This window comes from Carassius gibelio, chromosome B14 (assembly GCF_023724105.1).
Source record: "Carassius gibelio isolate Cgi1373 ecotype wild population from Czech Republic chromosome B14, carGib1.2-hapl.c, whole genome shotgun sequence".
Taxonomy (NCBI): domain Eukaryota; kingdom Metazoa; phylum Chordata; class Actinopteri; order Cypriniformes; family Cyprinidae; genus Carassius; species Carassius gibelio.
The window spans coordinates 18,691,108-18,713,050 of NC_068409.1; the positions used below are offsets into that span (position 1 = coordinate 18,691,108).

Genomic DNA, 21,943 nt, shown 5'->3' on the forward strand with positions numbered 1-21,943 from the left:
CCCAATTAACCCTTTTTTGTAAGAGTGTACTACTGGGAAAGCATGGAAGTACCAATGGAACACTTTTGACTAGTGTCACAGTGTCTGGTTTGTGTATCCCTGGGCGTCCACTAGAGGTCTCACTTCCCCATATCGTCACCCCACTTCAGGAACTGTTTTCACAATAGATTTATCTGGAATAATCACTGTAAATCACTGTAAGCACACAGCTGTTCCCACTCACATTGTTTGCACATGTCTATATATACCCGGTTTGTTTCTGTCATTGTCATGGAGTCTTTGGCTAATGTCACCCGGTATTTTGTGTTCCCTGGTTTTTGTTCGTGTTACTTGTTTTGAGCTGCTTACCTTGATTTTGACCTTTGCCTGGCTGATTTATGATCCTGGATTACCCCCAATAAACACTGCTATTGGATCTTCCTGTTTGTGTGTGTTCCGTGACAACTAGATATACAATATGAATGGAGGCCCATTTACAACACATAAGAAAAAAAAAGCTTGATAAATCATAATAATAAAATGTATTTATTATGGATAAAACATATTGTCAAGCAGTGAATTTAGGTTAAAATGGTGAGGGAAGATGATGAGGGAAGAAATGGAGGATAAAAGAAGACACTTTGGCTGTGAATTAGAAATAGACAAGTTCAGTAAGATAGCTGAGAGATTCCTATATATAATAATATTATATATTTTGTATATGTTAGCCTATAAACTTAAATGATGATTTCTATTTGGACAAGAAGGGTGACAAAAGACCCCAGTTAGGTGACAGAGGGCACTGATGAGACAGTTTTCAGGAAAACAGATCCAGAAAAATGGCAATGAGTGCTTTCTAGATTTAAAAGGTAGTGAACATTTTGATGATAATGTTTCTGGGTGTTTTTACTTTTGAAACTTTTGTTTTTGTAATTCCTATTTCCATATAGAAAGGATTAAAATGTGATGTTTATACCATCTCATCTTATTAAAAATCCCCCTTTTTGCTTTAAATAGCCTATATGTTGTTAAATGTTTGATGCTAGGACAAAGGTTTGATTTTGACATTGGACATAACAGCAAACCTTTTTGCATTTATGCTACACATAATAGACTGTCTGCCAAAGTATTAATTTATAGATATTGTAACTACCATATTTATAATAAAGAGAGCCTCAGACAGTTGGTAGCCTACACAATTTTGATTATATAAAACCAACAATTTTGTGGCTACTTGAGGTGTGCTTTTTATTTGTTTTTCTTAATATGGGAACATGGGAACACATCCCTTAAGAAAATTCACAATGGCTTTACTAAAAAACCCACGAAAATAAAGCGGAGTTTGGCTCCCTCTTGAGGAGGAGGAGCTTAATGGCAAAGCGTTCTATCACGTGACGCAAACGTCACTCGAGCATTCATGAGTCGGCCTTCGGCGCGGTCCACTGACTGGCTGAGGCTGCTGTGAGGAGAGAGATGGATGCGACGCCGCTGTCTACCGGCTGTGGTACTGAACATTTTAAATATAACAATAGAGTTGGCTCGTTTTGAATGGCAACGATTTTACTGAGGAAAGCGGCATGTGAGATGATTGTTTAAATGCTTAATGCATTTTTGTGTGAGTGATTCTGCTGATCTGTGCAGTGAATGAGATGGAGACCGGGGGAGATGAAGAGGGAGAGGCTCGGGAGGAGAGCAAGGAGGTGAGAGATGATGTATGCACGAAATAATGCATCTTAACTGCCTTCACGTTTAATTATTTTAATATTCTCTATTCTTGAGTGTAAAATGATCTCAGAGTAGTGAGGAAAGGGAAATTCGGAGATCAGGCTGTGGGTGTGTGAGTTAACCGGCTTTTAATTCATTCGAGGGTTGACACCCTTTTCATGTGACAGTGTCTGAGCATCTTTTTGTATGTCTCGTCAGAGTTTAAGACGATAATGCAGATGATGACCTTACATTATCAGTATTTTTTCTCCATCAGTTTACTTTGGCATGCCACATCCTTTGTGGTTGTTAGTGTCACACCTCTTAAATCCACCTATTGTGGTTTCATGCATATTCATATTTCTTTTGTGGTTTCATTCATATTAATAGTTCCAATTATTGAATTAAACTAAATACACTGGATTTATTTAGATGCACAGAATAATGGAAGATTAACACTGACAGGTTTTACTGGATCACATTTTTTTGTGTTATGACAAAGGGAACATCTTTGCATGTGTTTGCAATTTACATAAAGGAGAAAGGAGAAAGAAATATTGGTTTTGTTAGTTTCTCACTGGAACTGGCCTTTTCTGAAAGGTGTCTAGAGTTTCTCCATAGAATTGCATCACTGTCACCATCTGAAAAAACATGAGAGTATATTTAAATTTTTACAGTGTTGGGAATAAGACAAGCGTATTAATTTTAGGCCAGAAGAAGATCATAACTACAGACCGATAACCTCACATCTACATCTGCTTCAGGCAGGGGAACCTCATTACTTCGAAGAAAACAACTATGTTTATTTGGACGTTGAATAATGTGAATAAGAAATATTATTCTGTTATATGTAATCGTACATGAATGTCCGTACATTTATTCTGTTTGGGGTCGAAAAAAATTTAGTTTCTTCATGTTTTTGAATGTCTTTTATGCTGAAAACAGTTGTGCTGCCTATTTTTTTTTTTTTTTTGTGGAAGCCATGATACATTTTTTAAATATTCTTTGTTGAATAAAAAGTTAAAATGAACAGCATTTATTTAAAATAGGAATCTTGTGTAACATTATAAAAGTATTTAATGTCAATTTTTATCAATTGAATGCATCCATGCTAAATAAAAGTATTAATTTATTCCGGGCTTAATTTATTACCTTGCTAAGTAAACTCACACTTTTAAACAGTAGTGTAGCTATGTTTTAGGAACTGCTATGCTCTCAAACTATATTATATAATTTTCTGAATATTGCATCACCTGTTCTCTTCTTTAGTGCCAGAGACTCACTGCAGAGAGAGATGAGGCTGAGAGGCAACTCAAGCACATTAAACGGGGTAAGATCAATAAAGTCATCTGCTGTTTGTTTCTTTTTTCTTCCATTTTTCAGGCATGTTTGTCATTCAAAATGGGAAGACAAATGTTGCAAAATCCGACATAGAGTAGATTCTGTTGATAAGTGCAGTCTGTAACTTGAATATAATTTCTGTTACTGCAGCAAATTCATTTTCTGATCTTCTGTATAAACCAGAGGTCAACAATTAGCATCCTGGGGTCCTGACCCCGGCTCAATCTGGACCTCAAATCCTCACTCACAAATGAATACAGCATTTCTTCATAGCACCCCACTTAACCCTTCAGGTGAAGTCAGAAAGATTGCAATAACGTTACCGTAAGGCTGTAATTACAAGTGGGAAACTTCTTTCTGAGTTGGGTTCAGACTGATTGTGAATTTTACTGATACTGATAGCTAGACTGGACTACACTGGGTGATACGGTTGTAACCTCACTGATAAAGAAGAGTGTTACAGATTCAATATTAATATGTGGCGGTGCTACATAGTTTAAAGGGTTAGTTCGCCCAAAAATGAAACTTAGCCCATAAATTACTCACCCTCAATTCATCCTAGATGACTTTCTTCTTTCAGACGAATCCAGTCTTTGATCTTTCAAGTTGTTTAATACCACTCAGCGGGTGTTGCATGCATCAGTCCAAAAGAAGTTAAATAAAAAGCATGCATCCATAAAAAGTGTCTTTAATCAACTGATAGGTTTTAAAATGGATACTGGATGAAAACTACAACTGTGATTTACTATAAAAAAAAACAGTAATGACCTGTACTTTGTAAAAGAATAAAAATATGAATTATATATTGATCATTAAAGTGAAGTCATGATTCATTAACTAATGTTAACAGAAGCAATAGACTATCAGCCACAATTGCAAAACGGATCAAACAGTTGACCTCTAATGTTGATGTTAAATTTGTGGATTGTTTTTATTTACAATAAAACTAAGTTGCATCCACAAAATACAACATTATTATACAATTACGAGATCATATAGCAATTCTATTTACAGCACCTTTATAAATTGAATATAAACATTTATTCACATTCTTTATTTATCATTTTGTGGAACAAAATCTTGCTGAACTACTCTGACTAAATGATTTGAACATCAACTTCCTAATTCGTCAATATGAATTTTTCAGGGGGACTTGAATGCACCACTTCACTACCAAGCCTGGCCAAAAGTCTTAAATTCTCTTTGGTTTACACTTTAACCACAAAATTCGAAAAAGGTTGTACATTAAGTGTATTATTTTGTATTTTTGATGATTCTGGGGTCCATCAAACCTGACCTCAGTGAACTCCATACATCATCTTTTCACTCAGAGTAGGCGGTGAAGATGATCTCACTTGGCTCTTCCCACTAACTCGATACTCTGTGTTGTCTCATTTCCGATCCCCTTGCCCTGTCCCATATCATCATGACATTACCTGGGGGATCTTCTCAATGCTCCATTATTGTAGATGCTAGTGCCTAAGGTGACCTTACCTGCTTCCATTCCATTTGATGACATGTAAGGAAACCCAGCCTCAGTTACAAGCTAATTAGTTAGCATTCTGACAACACTCTAGCGGCTGCCAGCTTTAGGAACAGAATCTGGAAATTGTTCACAGGTGAGAAAAGGCAATTTTTCTCTGCAATATAAAAAATCGGGTTTCACTTAACAGGGTTTTACTTGCTCATAAAAAGCCATTGCAACGTTGTTGTACTATATATATTGAGATATATATACACATACACACGCAGCATTGTGGAGTTTTGTTATTGTTTTTGAATGGAGATTAAACTCTAAATTCCTAGTTACGTGTGAAGAGAATACTAAAGAACACATATTTTAGTTGTTTGGGAAAAAATGATACATTCTCTCTGTTGAAGTCCTATTTATGATTAAGTAAGAATATACTTTTGAATGTCAATTTGCATGTGATATTTCTCTTAGAAATGTATATTAAATGATCAATATCTAATTAACAGGTTATATATGTAAAATTGTAGATAAGTCTATTTTCATTTCTATGTTGGATATTGTGAATATTAGTTCACATTATTGTTGTTGTAAGTGAATATGTTTTTATTTTAGACAGTTTTAGTCTTCTTTTTACTGGAATCCTGGAACGGTCAGACCGGGGGGAGGCAACATAGACCAGGCTGAATTCAGCTCTCTCATCACTGTATTGTTATATCATTAAATTATTAAAAATCACCAATTATGAATTATTTATCAGTAGAAAACGAACAGGCATCCACTTTTCAACCTTCCATTGTAGTTCAAGTCAAACCCCTCATACACTCTCATATCATTTCTGAAATGCAAGTCACCCTGAATATGATTACAGTAAGTGGAAATATATTCAATACAAATACCTCAAAAAGCAAAATGCATGACATTTTCACAATTGCCTTATTCATTGTTTTATGCAATGAAATGGCAGTGTATTTATTTTATAACCTCAACCTCACTAAATGGCACAAATTCTTGCTTGGCTAACATGACACAGCAAATGTCACAGCAGTTTGGCCTAGTTGCTTTCATACTGGACAATAGTCTGGTGCTGGGTGCGCGTGATTGGTCTGTGTTCTGTTTAATGATTGGCTGCTGCAGGGGAACTGCTGTCGAGTATCTGGGAGGTTCTGGATCTTCGTCTGGAAAGCAGCTGATCCCACCTCCTCTTTGAGACGCCTGAGCAAGCTTCATTGAGAATACCCTCTGCACTTAAGTGTGTTAAGCTGTCAGCCCCATTACTCAGCTTATTTACCTTTACACTTTACATGTCTTACGGTTCATGGGTGGGAAGAGAGAACCCTTAATATTTACATAAAAATGAATGCTGCATTTTAATGTAGTCTACTGTCCTGGGTTTGGAATAGATTATGGGTTGCAAGCACAGGCACAATTAGTGATGGAGTTGAAACCAACATTGCTGGGTGATTAAAACCTTAACTGTTGAGATTTATTAAAAGAGCTTAATCGCTGTGATCAAAATTGGGATGGAAGCTCTTTAGACTAATGCCAACCTGAGGTTGTGTCAAAGTGGCAGATAAATGCTTATTTGAAGCAGTCTGGAAAGGATTTTTAAGCTTTCGCCTCTGTTTGACTGACTCTGCAGAGCCATATTTTACTCATGCAGCATTAGGCGTTCTGGACTTGCTGACCTAGAATCTGCTCACAGAAGAAAGCCCAGAAGCAGGGCTCTCTCGGTCAATCATTAGAAGCCAAATGAGTTGAGCAGATGAGTTTGAACTGATCTGCAAGAGAGAGAGAGGGAGCCACATCCCTTTCATTGTGCTGCTTTATTTTCATGGTCGGCACGTGCACACAGAAAGAATCAGTGAATGACCCAGATGAGCAAAGATTGAGGCCGTTTTGCTTTTATTGAAACTAATAAATGCCAGGTTTGGTGATTTATACAGCATTCATTTGGTGACATTAAAATTTCAATCAGTTTCTGCGATTTTGGTTTAAATGCAAAGTGTAAACATTTGTTTTGGGGGGTGTAACAATACACTGATGTCACGTATCAGTTCAACACAAGATACTGATCTCGCGCTACAATACTTAAAAAGCCTACTATGAAATAGCCACTTCTTGACTACATACATTTAAGAAGTTTAAAATAGTGTAAATTATTAAACTAAGCATTTTATTAAGATAAACTCAAATGTCTGACCTTCTGGGTTTACCTTATTTAATGTGCCATATCTGATGGCAAATTAGTACATATTATATTAATGGACATTTTTCAAAAGGTTTCTCCTGAAATAATTTTAGAATTTTTATCATATAGTATATTGAAAGAATCTATATAATTGCACAATGTACAGTTTGCTTGTAGGCAATAGCAAGCATGATATGTTTGGTCAGTGCCTATAATGCATCAATTAGCTAAAAACACATATTTAGATGATTTCTGATATGCATTTCTCTTGTGGACATTTGCATTGCTGAATTTCTCTTTCAGATTTCGGTTTTGAGCAAGAGCTCTGATTGCTGTTTGGAGCTTTGAACATCACTTTGAACTGTCAGGTTATTCTCTCATTGAATCTGCAGATCTGCGCACTGCAGCACTGATGCCCATTCTGCATATTTAACAGGAAATTAAGAAAAATGTGCCTTAAACCAGCTGAATTTAAAGAATATTAAAGTAATAGTATTATAGTAATGTTTAAGTATTATATGATACCCTAAGAGCAGTTTTAACAGTTTGCTCCGTGTTTATTAATTATGATCAACTTTTGCATATTTATTTTACATGTTTGCATTTTTCTGTTGTCAAATGTCTAATATGATGTGATATCAGAATCATGATCACCCCCTGAATAAGGGGTCAAATTGGGGTCGTGCATTGTCTATGACCTGCTTTCCATTCTCACAGTATGTTGCCACATGAAAAGAAAATTAGGAGGGATATTTATTCTGGGGAAGGTCTCGAGGGCAGGCCGTTGATGCACTTTGCTGTGACTGCATGTGGAGAGACGCACAGTTCCTGCATAATTCAACAGCCTTTCATGGAATAATGTGTAAAAACTCCCTCTCTTGCTCATTTCCTGTGAAAAGCACAGATATAAATGATGCATAACCAATATTTTGTCTCATACACATAGATTTATGTAATATTAAAAAAAACAATAATTTCCATTTGACCACTTTAAAGAGCTGCTGAAAGTTTGTGTTTTTTAGATGCTATTTGTATGCATTGCAATGACTTGATCAGGAGTCTCTGCTCTGGCATTGCTATGACATCCAATCCTGTATTTGAGAGGCCAGTGTAGTGTATAGAGTTACCGCGCCTGTGTTTTGTAGCTGCAGTCCATCAATGGTACACAAAGTGTTGGGAAATGGTCCCTATTGTGAGTGTGCAACTGATAACTGTCCATCTCATTGGACTCTGATAATGTTTCACTGATAACAAAAGCACATCTAAATGAAAATGTACTTTTTACTGTTTTTATAATCCTTGTTTTATATGCTGTTAATGAATCAAGTCACATATAAGTCATATATTTTCATATGTGGCTCATTTCTGTTTTAACAGTTCATGCAACAAAGTTTTTTCCTTTTAAATGAATTTTATACATTAAACCGCGACACTTGTGAATCATTTCTGTGCTTCTGGATTTGACCACCCCCCAATTAACCATGTAGGAGGTTGCTTGAAATTTACTTCAGGAAATACTGTAAAGGATATAGCTGAACACATGACTTACTCACAAAAAGACTGTTGATACTTATATCTAAAATGTGAATAGAATCTAGATTTATATCTAATTGATTTAGATTTAGTTCCTGCATGATATATTTCACTGTATATCACCTGATGTGTTTTAAGTTGCTCATAAATGCATCTGATTTCTCTGCACAGTTTCCCAAATGGTGATCGAGGAGGTGAATGTGCTACAGACCCAGCTTGAGATTGAGAAATCTTGCCGGGAAAATGCAGAGGCTCTGGCTACCAAGGTGTTTACCCAACAATACTGCCCTCCTGTTTCATTAGAAAAACTGGTAACACTTTAAAATAAGGTTTCATTTGTCAACATTAGTTAACTATAGTTATGATTAATGTTTTAAAAAGCACTTATTTATTAGATTGCAACATTTACAAATACTTAATGATCTTAATACTTAATTTCTACTTAATGATCGCTGTCTGTCAGGAAGCACTATACTGCATCATTACACAAACAGACTGAAGAGAAAAGTTTTCTATTGTTAATCATAATGGGCATAGTCTCTGAACTTTTGATCACCCCTTCTATGTTTGGATAGCACGAATAGTGTACCTTGAAGTTAGAAACGCGAGCGCAGCGCAACTGTGCATATAACAGACTGTCATCAGACTCCTCCTCTTTAGTAACATCATCATATGATCCTTCATCTCTGGATGTGAAATAGTCCATTATAACATCTAATCTTAATCTATCATCTCTGAAAATATCTTTGGAAAGTTCAATTGTTTAGTGCAGAAAAATAGCAATTTATTGCAGCAATCAAAAAAGATGTTGAGAACATGTTGCGCAGGTGTTTTCTCTTAACACAACAAAAACAGTTAACCTATCAAAATAGATCACGTAACATATTTAAACCCTGATTTTTACAAAAAAAATGTTTTACAAACAACCTATTTTTAGAATTTCCTGAAAACATCCCAGCACGACATTGCATCACAAATGTGTTGCTCATTGTTTGTTAATGTTACTTAATGCATCAACTATAGATAACAAAGGGAACCTTGCTGTAAAGTGTAACTGAAAATCTTAATGATTTTATCAGTTTATTTCTGTTTGTTTACATATTTCAGCATGTCATATATTTTTACTATAAAGCAGTATAAGTAAAGAAAAAATATGTCATACTAAATTGTAGCATGGTAGAAGACTGGTTAGGTAAGAAATAGTATTTTGTAACTGATATGGAGCTTAATAGGGAGCCAATGCAGAAACTGTAAAATTGGGGTAATATGATCATATTTTCTTGACCTGGTAAGGACTCAAGCTGCTGCATTTTGGACTACCTGTAGCTTGTTTATTGAAGATGCAGGACCACCCCCAGCAGTGCATTACAATAGTCAGCGCCTATAGGACATGAATGCATGAACTAGTTTTTCTGCATCAGAAACAGACAATATTTTTCGTAGCTTGGCAATGTTTCTAAGATGGAAGAATGCTGTTTTTGTAACATAGGAAATATGATTTCAAAAGGCAAGTTGCTGTCTAAAATAACACCCAGATTTTTGTGACTGTAGAGAACAGTACATCCGTCTAGTTACAAATTGTAAGCCAAGAGATTGTGCATACTGTTTTTTGGTCCAATAAGTAATATCTCTGTCTTAACTAAATTTAATAGGATAAAATTATTGGTCATCAATTTTTTTACATTTTAATACACTCTATTAGCTCAGATAATATAGAAGTTTTATCTGGTCTTATTGAGATATATAGCTGAGTATCATCTGCAAAACATTGTTATTTTTTTATAATATTACCAAAAGGCAACATGTATATTGAAAATAGCAGAGGACCTAGGACAGATCCTTGTGGCACTCCATATTTTACTGGTGATAACTGAGATAACTCCCTGTTTGAATAAACAAAGTGGTAGCAACCGGACAAGTAGGTCATTTTATCTGTGATCATTTCATTTACAATAACTGCTTTGGGTGCGAGTGATCACATTTTTTGGAGCCTAAACTATATTGGACCCCTAAAAATATTTTTTGTTCATTTATTTTGCAATTTACTGGTTTAATCACAATCATATTTTTTTCTAGACCTCACTACTCGGGGAACAGACACAGTCTTTATAGATTGGACAGTGCAAGTACTTCTATTATTTGAGTCGGTAGAACCAAACCCATCAAAGCAGTTATTTGAGAATTGGTTTACTAGTCATACGAAGCGTAGTGTCCTGGAGATGTTGTCCGACAGGAGTTCTGCTCTGACCTGATGGCCAGGCCATTTTTTTTTAAATCTGTGAAATATAAATTAAATAAAAAAGCCGTAGTAGTCTACCAAAACATTACTGTAAATAAATGGGAGCAACATTTGAAGTTTTACAGAATTAAATGAAATTAATATTAAAAACATGTTTAATTAAGTGAAATGTCAATATACCAAATTACTAAATTTAGTTTTTTTATTGTTTAAAAAATTTCAATGGCAACCCATCAAATGTGAGCTGTCAGAGAATGTTAGTTTAGATTTTTTTTAATGTAAATTTTAATAAATTTTTTGAACCATATTTTTTCTGTAAAATTACATAAAATGTCCAATTAGATATTGTCACAGGTTTTTCCTGTATGTAACAGTTAACAGGTTTTTACCATATTATCTTACAGCCTTTTACTGTTAAAATTACACTTTTTTAATAGTGCAAACATAGCTATGGCAAAAGGCAAACTTCAAATGTCACTCATTTAAGGCATTAATAATTTTATTTTGACCTCTTTTAGTTGAACTGTGAGAACAGGAAGCTGAAATATTTGAGCCTGTCCTCACGACCGTGTCTGGACGAGCTGCTGCCCAGCATTTCTGACTGCATTTCCCTAGAAGAAGAGACTGACACGCAAGATCCTGGCTCTGATCCTTTTTCACAGTATAAGCAGCAGGTCAAAGGTAAATATCATGATGTATCGCATAAAGTTATTCACAGTTTCCTTTGCCAAGCATTATGTCATCATATAGGGTACGTCGATTGCAACCTCTGAGTTTTCCACAGATCTCCAAGAAACCGTGAGTTCTTTACTGGAGGAGAAGAAGCAGTTGACCTGTCAGCTTCAAGATCAGCAGAGGCAGATAGAGGAGCTGGCAGCACTTGTGAGTTACTCAGCAACACTTGAACTGATTACTAAAATCGAGCTCAGTCGGGCTTGATGGTAGTGAACGGTGGCTTGGACTGCAAAGCGTGCTATTTTAACCTGTTAATAAATAATAAATCAGCTTGAAATGAAGCCGTAGAGACCTGCGTTATTGCTGATCCTAAAGGATACCGAAGTAACAATGTCTAATTGAGTTTCTGAAACATGTGCCTCATGTTAATTTACAGACTGAAAAGGAGCAAGCCGAGATGAAGGAGCTTCATAAAACCATTGAGCAGCAAAGCAAGACCATTAAGAGGTTCAACAGGGGTGAGTATGGACATTATGAATGTAGAGCCACTTCATTTCCTCACTTGTATTCAAATGCATGAGCATGACATCATCTCAAATGGCCAGCAGTGCATCTGTACATCTGCCTTCCAAGAAGACTAATGTTCCTCATCAGCCCACTCACTACCAGCCACACATCACAGCCCCTGATCAAATTATCTGTAAATAAATTCACCACAGGAAGCTCCTCTCTTCCAGCTGGGGGTGATGCACTTTGTTTTGACGTCCTCCCAGCTCCCACTTTGCTCATTTGTGTTATTACTCTGAAACTGCATAGATCAAGTCAAATGCTGCACTGGCTTGTGCTGAATGTGTCCTGAACATGCTCACAGTTTATTAGATTTAATTTAGTAAATTACAATTTTGCCTATAAAATTTGATGGAATTTGCCATGATGTAAAATAGGTGATACATGGAGACTTGTGACTGTATATTAGTTAAGGATATATACATATAGCCTATATTTATGTGTGAATCAAACTTTTGAGCAGTAGTGTATATTTTCCTTAAGCATTACTTATTATATTTGTTAAGTATATAGATAGATCAAATTATTCTTCACTTACTAAAATATTTATTAATTTTAAAGTGGAATCAGTAAATTCCTTACAATTACCATTCAGGTTGTTGCATGTAATACTGTCTTTTATAAAATTGTTTTGTATTATAAGGATTTTACTAGGTTTATTGCTTTATTAGAATGAATCAGGAGTCATTGTTCATGTCTTTAGTGTCTATGATGGCCACTCATGAGTATGAAAACATGAAGGAGCAGCTGGATTTGGAGCAGAGCCTCAGGCAGAAAGCAGAGACCTATGCACACGAGGTACGGGACAAAACACATCTGAATCCACTGCATCAATAAAACTGTAGTTTGTGACCCGGTGACCTCAAAATTATTTGATGAATGAGTATGAGTTGTCCTTGACTCGATGCAATGTTTAATTTCTCTTAATAGCTAAAGAAGAAAAATTAAGATGTTTCCTAATGTTCATTTTCTCCTGTAGATGATGGTAAAGCAGAAAGGAGCAAACAGACAGAGCATGATTCTGCTGCAGCAAGCAGATCCCAGCATTCAACTGCTCAAAGCGTTAGAAGATGTGGCCGGTGTGACCAAAACATTAGAAGAAGAGAGAATACAGCACCAAGAGAAGGTATAGGCGAAGCTTCAAAATTGAATTTGAATTTTATGTGCAAAACTATAGTATAGATTTTCAACAATAAAAATAAATAAACCTTCAGTGAAAATGTAACCATATTTGCATGAACCCAATAATCCTGACCTTACTGCATATGCATTTGTAGGAGGAGAGTATTTAAATGAATCATGGAAAGTGATTTACTAAGGTTTGCGATAGCAAATTTATATTTGCGCCATTATTTAATGCACAAAAATGCATGCATAGCTGCGTAGATTACTTAACATATTTTAGTCTGTTGCTGATTCCAAATTACATGACAAAATTTTTAATTATTTACGTAATCTATTACATCACACATTTAAGGTAATCAGACTGCTTTTATTATTGTTTGCGACCTAACTCATTTATTTAATTTCGGTTCCCCCACAATGTCTTGTAACACAGTACTTTTCTTAGGGTCTCCTGTGGGTTTTCTGTACTACACTTGCAGCTTCAGCGGTAACATGTAATATTTTTCAAACCAGATTAAATGATAAACACATGTGGGTGTTAGACTGCCAACACAACCACAACTATATTAAATCAACACAAATCTCGAAGCACCAGAAGAGACATCCGGAGGCTTGACAGCTGTCATAATTAGGAGATTCATTCAGCATCTGTCTGTCGTATATATAAGCTATGGCAGCAAATAAAGAATTGGATGATCATCTGATGCTCATTACACATGACAGTTACCACAAACTGAGCAAACTGGATGAGCAAGGAAAGAGATGAGGCAATATTCACTGGCAAAATTGTAGCATCACTAGTACTAGTACTGCTTTTGGTGGCAAATGGCATTTAGTGTCATCAGTCAATATACAGTCTGACCCACAATTGAAGTCCAGAGAGCATGGATCCTAAATGCAGACGTCACGTAATCAATATGTTGTGTTAGCACAGCCATGTTTACAAGTCAGCCTGTAAAAATGGACTAATTCTGTACTAAAGTCAAGGGCGGTTAACATTTGGAACCAGTTTGGGTTCCATTTGAGTTCAGTGCACCATTCAAAACAAATGACAGATTTCCACAGGAACAAATCATTTAAATAAAACATTTATGGTCATTTAATCTGTTTTTGAATTTTTGTGCACTCAAGATTTCCTGATAACTTCATATTTGTGAGCTGGGAAGTATGGTGTGTTCAAATCAGGCACATCCACACATAAACATCAAAAGGGGCTTGAGCACTTGCCATTTTTTGTCCTATTCGTTTGATGTGTGCGTTCAACTCGTAGACACACTTTTTCCGACTTGAACTCACTATATGCCCAATTTGTTTTGCAGGTAAAGGCTCTAGAGGCTGAACTGGAAGAATGTGCTTTGCGTAAGCAGCTAGTTCAGCTGCAAAGACAACTGGAGATATTAGACGAAGAAAAAAAAGAGACGGAGGGACGACTGCAGGAGGAAGAGAAGAGAAACACTCTTCTGGAACAGAAAGGTAAAACTTAGGATGACTTAAATGTAGGGCAGCAAAACGATTTATCGCGATTAATCACATTTGAAAATAAAAGTTTATGTTTACATACTATACATGTGTATACTGTGTATATTTATTATGCATATATAAATACACACATACATGTATATATATTAAGGAAAAATATGTTAGATTTATAGATTAAATAAATGTATTTCTATATAATATAAATTAAATACAATATATATGCATAATAATATATACAGTATGTATATATACGTATATATACAGTACATATATAGATATGTGTGTGTGTTTCTATATACTTAATAAATATAAACAGAACACATACATATAGTATGTAAACATAAACTTTAACTTTGAATGCGGTTAATTGCGATTAATCGTTTTGCAGCCCTACCGTAAATTCAAAGGCCAGATACTGTAATTTCGGTAACAGATAATTTAGGCATAATCCGCAGTGACCCACATACAGTTACATCCCACATCCTTTTGTCGTTTGTCACAGTTAAAGAGCTGCAGGAGGAGAGGAGGAGCTGTGCGTCAGAATCAGGCCCCGCCCCCGGGACAGCTCCGCCCCCGGCCCCTCCTCCTCAACCACCTCCCCCTCCCCCACCTCCTCCGCCTCCACCTCCCCCGCCTCCTCCCTCCCGCTGTAACCCCCTCAGGTAACGAGCTGAGCCGTCATACACAATCATTAAGAACGGTGCTGGTAAACATCTAATTACATCTCTCTGTTTACGGCAGCTCTCTCATTGCCATAATGAGGAAATCTTCCAAGGGAGGTAAAGGAACCCCCAAACTAGAGCAAGCCCCAGGTGATTGTACCTACAGTCAGAACAGTGTGTTTTTATTCTCTTGCCCTATTATTGATATCTGGATAAACGCATTCTCTACCGATGCAGTGAATGAAGCAGTGGACGATGTCAAAGTCAAAGCTGTCAATGAAATGATGGAGAGAATCAAACACGGTGTGGTTCTCAGGCCTGTGAAGAGTCAGGACACTAAGGTGAGATTCTGAACCTGGACCAATATTCATAGTTTAATTGACTCCCTTTATAAGTTTAGAGTCAAACTGGCCACACCACAAAAAATACAACACAGTCACAAAGCAGAGCTTGAATTTAGCCAAAACAAATAAATTTAAGATTTCCATTTGGTAAATCTGCTTTGTGTTGTCTGGCTCTATTTGGAAGACTTTGGGGTAAATTTTAGCATTATGTGAAATTCAATGTTTTACCTTTAAGGTCTATAACATAAATGTTATTATTAATTTTTTTGTATAATGAAATTTGTATAGACTAAATACAAATATATTTAAATGCCATTTCAAACATTACACTACCGCTCAAAGGTTTGTGTCTGTAAGATTTTTTATTTATTTATTTGTTGGTTCGAAAGAGGAGCTCACCATGGCTGAATGTATCTGATAAAACAAGCATTAACAGCAAAAATATTGTGAAATATTATTAAAGTTTCAAATAACTGTATTCTACTTGAATATGTTTTAAAATGAAATTTATTCCTGTGATCAAAGTTGAATTTTCAGCACCATTGCTCCAGTCGTCAGTGTCACATGTTCCTTCAGAAATCAGTCTAATTTCCTGATTTGCCAATTGATAATTAATTTCTTATTATTTCCATTGATGAATGCAATTGTGATAATTCATATTTCTCAAAAGAACAGCATTCATCTAAAAAAAATATAACTCTTTTGTAACATTAGAAATGTCTTTACTGTGTTAAGTTTGATGAATTATTATTATTATAGTACCTCATATGCTGTGTGTTTCATACCATAGGTAGTCCATGCTGTAAAATACACATTTTATTATAAAGTCAAATGAAAGGACTACTGTTCATAAATTTGAATTTCAGTCATTCTAATTTCCAATGTAATGATTCTTTCTTGAATTCAAATAACAGTTCTGTATGTTTGCACCTCAGTTTTAAGAAATGAATTGGAATTTAAAAGGAGTTTATCACATTCTCACACTGGTTATGAATATATTGTGTATTATGTGTGCACTGATCGTTATTCTGTTTTCTCTGCTCTGTAACATCATCTGCTGACCTCATCGTTGCAGAGATTTGGCACAAAGGTATGTTCGAACCACAAATGTTGTTTACAGTGTTTACCCACAATTATTACACTGCCTCGACCGCTCTGTTACGATTAAAACAAATCCTGTGTTTTACAACTCAGCACCATTTGGTCAATATAGATGGTTCATAGCATTTAGTCGCCCTTCCTGAGGAAGGGCCGGGTCATTAAAGCATTTTGTGCACAGACAGTTGATGGGCTGAGAGGGGATGCATCTCGTTTAGGTTATTGATGGGCAAAGACTTCTGATCAATAGCTATAGTCCTGACTTTACAGATTGCCTGCAGCCCATTATGCTAAGCAGATTGTCTTTTGTTTTTGGCATTCAGACATAAATTAAAAACACCACATGCTGTAGCTGCTTTTTATTCATTTAAGTTTTTGTAATGTTTTGGTATCACCAGTGTTATTTTTGTATTATTTATAGAATTTCATATTGTTTAATAATATTTTGAATTAGCTTTTTTATATTTAAAATTAAGTTTATGTTCTGATTTTGTTATGTCTTTTTGTAATTTTGTAATTTTTCTTATAAAAGTAAAATTTTACATTTGAGTAATTTTACTACAACTTGAATACAACATATTTATTTCGGTTACTTGAGGAAACATTTCTCATTTTAGTTTGCAAGTTTAAGTTTTTAATCTAATATATAATCAAAATAATAGATATTGTTTTATATTGTTATTTATTTCAATTACCAGAACATTTTTAACATTTATTATTAATTTATAATAAAAAAATTTGCTCAAACCATGATACATTTTATAAACAGAAAGCTCAAAGAAACAACATTTATTTAAAATATAAATATTTCGTAACATAATAAATGTGTTTACTTTCAAAAAAAAAGCAACACTGTTCAATTAATTTCCCATTTAATTCTACTTTTTTAATTCAAATTGCACTTCTGCATGATTGCAACTCAAATAAATGAAAATAAATTCTGATTCAGTTATATTTATTTCAGTTACTTGACAAGGCAACATTTCTATGTTTATTTGTTCAAGATTTTAATCTAATATTTATCTAATATTTTAGCTTCATTTCAATCACTAACACTTTTTTGTAGGTTTAGTTAACAGTAACACCACTAAAAATCATGTTAATTGCAAAGTATGTTATGATTTGGTCATAAAATGTAATTTGAGTTTGTTCCTGACCCCCAGCAGCCGAGTCCAGTGACAGCAGCAGCAGCAGCAGTGGAGGAAAAGCACCAGGAAAGTGCAATGGAAGAGCTGAAAGGCATTCTGGTAGGCTTTCTGATTAACAGTTGCATGCCATTCAGTCACCTGATTTTGATTATGATGCCAGCTATTGATCCACAGATTACATTATCAATTTTTTGTGATTGTTAAAAAACAAAAAGTTAAATGAAGTGGCTACAGGAATAAATATATAAAACATACATTTGCTCAGGAATTCCAGATTGCAAACTTATCACTGAAACGTCGAAACTTCTGAATCTATAGGAGACGGTGAAGAAGAGTCCCAGTCGAGGTTTCCAGGAAGTAGTTCATGCTAAAAAGGACAGTGAACTGGAAGTAATTCTGAGGAGGAGACGCAAACAGGCCTGTGATCCGGACGCAGAAGGCAAGAGGATGAACTCTACCCTTCAAGAACATATGAAGCACATATATTCACTGTGTACCTTGATATTTTAAACAGGAAGTGTGACATTCTTAATCAAGGGGCTTATAAAATAGATTGCAGGTTCTAGTTCACAACCATGAATTTGCTACTTCCTATTGCTAGTCAGAGGATTATGAGTCTACTGTAGAACAAAATTGGATTCAAGACTATTGAAAATACCCGTAGCAACTGGAGCGAATAGTGAAAATCTCTCATCTGTTGTTCTGTAGATGATGGACAGCTGAGTAAAGTCTCCTCATCAAACAGCCTGAACGGCCGACACAGTTCAGACTCGGGCAAAGACACAGAAGGGCCGGGCAGCAGCTCTCTGTCGGGCAGCGAGCGCGGATCGAGAACCAGCTCAGACTCGGGCCGAGAGCCAGCCGTGGCTCGACCCAGCTCAGATTCTGGCATGGAGTCCAAAGGAGCCGCTCAGACAGAGTGTGTCTGCAGATCTCTCTCTGAGAAAGAGTCCTCTGAACCAGTCACCAACACGTGCTATTCAAGGTAAGGGTACGCTACACTACTTATATTTTCAGCAGTGAACCACAATAATCTTTTAAAGGAATAATTCATCAAAAATGAAAACAGAACTGGAGTTATGTAGCATTAAATCGCTTGCTCAACAATGGATCAAGTGGATTATTGTGATGTTTTTATCGGCTGTTTGGACTCTCATTCTGACGGCACCCATTCGCCGTGGATCTATTGGAGAGCAAGTGATGTAATGCTACATTTCTCCAAATCTGTTCCAGTGAAAAAACAAACTCTGGATAGTCTGAGAGTGAGGTAATTTTTGTGTGAACTTAAAGATTGTTACCTATTTTGCCAAATGTTAACATCATATATATATTAAATTTTTGCTTATTCTTTTCTAATCAGTGAAATGAAGGATGGTGATCCAGAGAAGTGGGCGGGGCCCAATGGGATCGGTCACACAGATGCAAGTGACGACCTGCAAACCACCATCAGCTCCTCTGCACAAAGCCCTAATGCAGCAAACAGTAGCACAGACGCCGAGTGTTAACGGCAAAGACAGCTGCATTATTTGCACAAAACCATGCTTTCTAAATTTATTTATTCCAAATTCAAAACCGACCATTCGTATTTGAAATCAATATAGAAAAATCATGTCATCATTTGCAGTTCGAAAAATCAGAAAACATCTTAACAGACAACACATTTTTTTCCTTTCAGTGTAGAAGCACAGGGTGTTTAGACATTAGAGACATCAGTCATATGCTTCAGATTCAAGCACAGTGGTTGCTATTAGATTCTGCTTGGATTCAACATCTGAGTCACATTTCCATTAGAATGCAAGCAAGGAGACTTTAATGATGAAGAGTGTATTTTCTGTGCCACTAGCAGCAGAATTCGAGCGACCTGATCAAAGAAATCCTGGAGAAATGATTGGCTGACAGTCCCATTCGTCTCAATTCATCTGAGACGGAGGAGAACCTCACTAATGCACGTGATTTATGAGCTGCCATCTTGGCAACCTTTGCAATTCCCCTCATGTCATTTCAGAGCTGTGCAACTTTCTTTCTCCTTACAAACACAAAATAATGTGTTTTTTTTTTCACACGATGGAAGCCAATGGGGTCCAAAACATTGCTAGACCCCATTGACTTTCACTGTATGAAAAGCAGTTTCTTCCCTCAAAATATCCCTTTAGGAAACAACAAGTCAAACCTTGATGTCAACTGACAACAATGGCTCAATGGTGTGAGTTTAGGTCAGGACTTCTTGTTTTAACAATGGCAGATGCCGCTAGTGGCACAGAATCCACTTCAGATTCAACGCAAAGCAGCAAAACAATCCTGACAGAATCACTGCACTGCACATCATGGCACATTTGCTGTTATAAAAAAATAAAAGGTCCTAAGTGTGAACTAGACTATCCAAATTAATCAAGAGATGCAATTATAAGCCATTCAAGCGATTCTTTCCGTGAAGAGGAACTGTTGTGGTCTGTTCTGTCTACCTCTCAAGACACACTCACCTCTTGGGAATCTAAATCGCACATTAGATGTTAGGAAAATGAATACCATCGAATCATGGAGGGATACGCACCAGTGTCTTCCAGCCATTTCCAAAACTTTGCACTGCATGAATGCACTGTAGAAAAGTTTGGCTTATTGATAGACAGTTGCGTCTTGATTAGATCCGCTCACTAATTCTGAGCTGTTCCAATGCAATATCATCTGCAAATTGTAATATTGTGCAGGATCAGGCTGCATTTAATAACTGTAAATATTTGCCTTGTGACTCCTCTTGACTCGAAGTGGATCATGTTAATGGTACGACGTGGAGAATATTAATGAGACTAGGGTTCTGGTCAGCTCAGCTGTGGTCTTATTGCTCAGCTAACACAGGGAACGTTCTTAGAACTTTGTCTAATGTTGTAGCAAGGTTCTATCAAGGTTATGAACAAATGTTTTATCAGGAACATTAATGGAACGTTCGTTCAATGTTACCTAAAAATATTAGCACAAAAGACGTTATTTATACGTCGCTCATGGAGCTTTTCCTTTTGTTTTGTTTCAGTTGAATGTTTTGCTCCTTTACTACTTGTGTCAGAACATTTAAACTAACATATTCACATAATCTTTGCAAAATGATAAAATGGAATGCATAATCAAAACACTAAACAAACTGAACATTTTGAATGTTAACCCTCTGGGCCTCTTTGGTCGACAGTAATTAAACGTTTAGAATTTTTAATTGTTTTCAGTTCATCGGAGTGAAATTACACTAGTTGACTTTTGTTGCATTAGCTATGTGAACACACACACACAAAGCATGCACATGATTCGGATATATTAAAGAGTAAAAAAAAAAAACTAATTTGGTAAAAAAAAAAATGACAGTGGAAAGAAATTGCTCATAAAAATTGCATAGTGCCATCAAAATTTTTAATATATATATATATATATATATATATATATATATATATATATATATATATATATATATATATATATATATATATATATATATATTATTGAACAAAAACATATTACATTGACTGTCCTGAAAAACAAGTTATATTTCAAGGCTTTGGTCATTTTTGACTGCAAAGGAACCAAGTGTGACCCAAAAACAAAGAGGTACAAAGGGTTAAACGAACATTCAAAAATATTGGCTTTATAACTTAAAAGGAATGTCAGCAAAACGTTCTTAAAATAAATATTTGTCAGCTGAGATGTCTGACGTCTTTGATATCAGGCTATCTGCAATAATATTTGACGTGGCTGATAATTATGATTACAGAAAATCTGAATTGTTTTATTATACATTCTTGTTTTCAGTCTGTCGTCACAAGTGATTCTAATAGCCTACGTTGACGTGACTAATTTACACTCTTTTTTAATGTAGGAGACTTATTTAAAATGCTCCTTGATTTGTCACCACTTCTGGAATGTGTTTTTGCCTTACTGTATGCACCACTTCTTCCTCTTCAGCCTTATTGGGGAGTGTAGACTTGATTTTCTATAAGAGCTGAGAGGTGATTGATCTGACTTGTGATCTTGAAATGAGTGTGTTTTGAAGCTTAAACTGAGTGTACCTGTTTTTATTCAAATTGATCTGAATCTCCCTCTTCAACATACCTTTTAAAACACTGAATAAACTTATGAAGAAATACAGACTGTTTTCTGTATCCTTTTTTAATTTATTTTTCAAACAAATGCATGTCAGCGTAACATCTTATCGTTAAACATCAAAAGCTCTTTTTAATAAAAACTTGCATATGCAAGGCGAAAGAATGTGTACTTTAAACAACATGGTCAGGTTTTTCAGTAGTTGGTTTCTCTAAGTAATTGGTCTCTGTTGTCTAAGAAGGACTTTGAGCTCAGTTTAACACTGTGCAGTTAAACAAAAGAAAGTGCAAAACATTACAAAGAGTGC

General features: G+C 35.6%; 1 protein-coding gene across 1 annotated transcript; it reads left to right on the top strand.

Moving 5' to 3' along the window:
- Positions 1-1,405: 1,405 nt before the first annotated feature.
- LOC127971135 (shootin-1-like) lies at positions 1,406-20,962 on the top strand. Its single transcript, XM_052573947.1, has 18 exons — positions 1,406-1,483; positions 1,621-1,679; positions 2,953-3,013; positions 8,391-8,485; positions 10,977-11,139; positions 11,243-11,340; positions 11,570-11,651; positions 12,404-12,498; positions 12,680-12,826; positions 14,145-14,298; positions 14,807-14,966; positions 15,046-15,116; positions 15,204-15,307; positions 16,386-16,400; positions 17,572-17,655; positions 17,875-17,995; positions 18,265-18,541; positions 18,917-20,962. Exons 1-18 carry the CDS (start codon positions 1,453-1,455, stop codon positions 19,059-19,061), a joined length of 1,962 nt encoding a protein of 653 aa, XP_052429907.1. The 5' UTR covers positions 1,406-1,452; the 3' UTR covers positions 19,062-20,962.
- The last annotated feature ends 981 nt before the right edge of the window (positions 20,963-21,943 follow it).

Excerpts from the sequence above, each read along its gene's own strand:
- LOC127971135 (XM_052573947.1), top strand. The coding sequence starts at position 1,453 with ATGGATGCGACGCCGCTGTCTACCGGCTGTG. Across the intron at positions 1,680-2,952 it reads CTCGGGAGGAGAGCAAGGAG|TGCCAGAGACTCACTGCAGA; the intron begins GTGAGAGATGAT and ends TCTCTTCTTTAG. Across the intron at positions 11,140-11,242 it reads GTATAAGCAGCAGGTCAAAG|ATCTCCAAGAAACCGTGAGT; the intron begins GTAAATATCATG and ends AGTTTTCCACAG.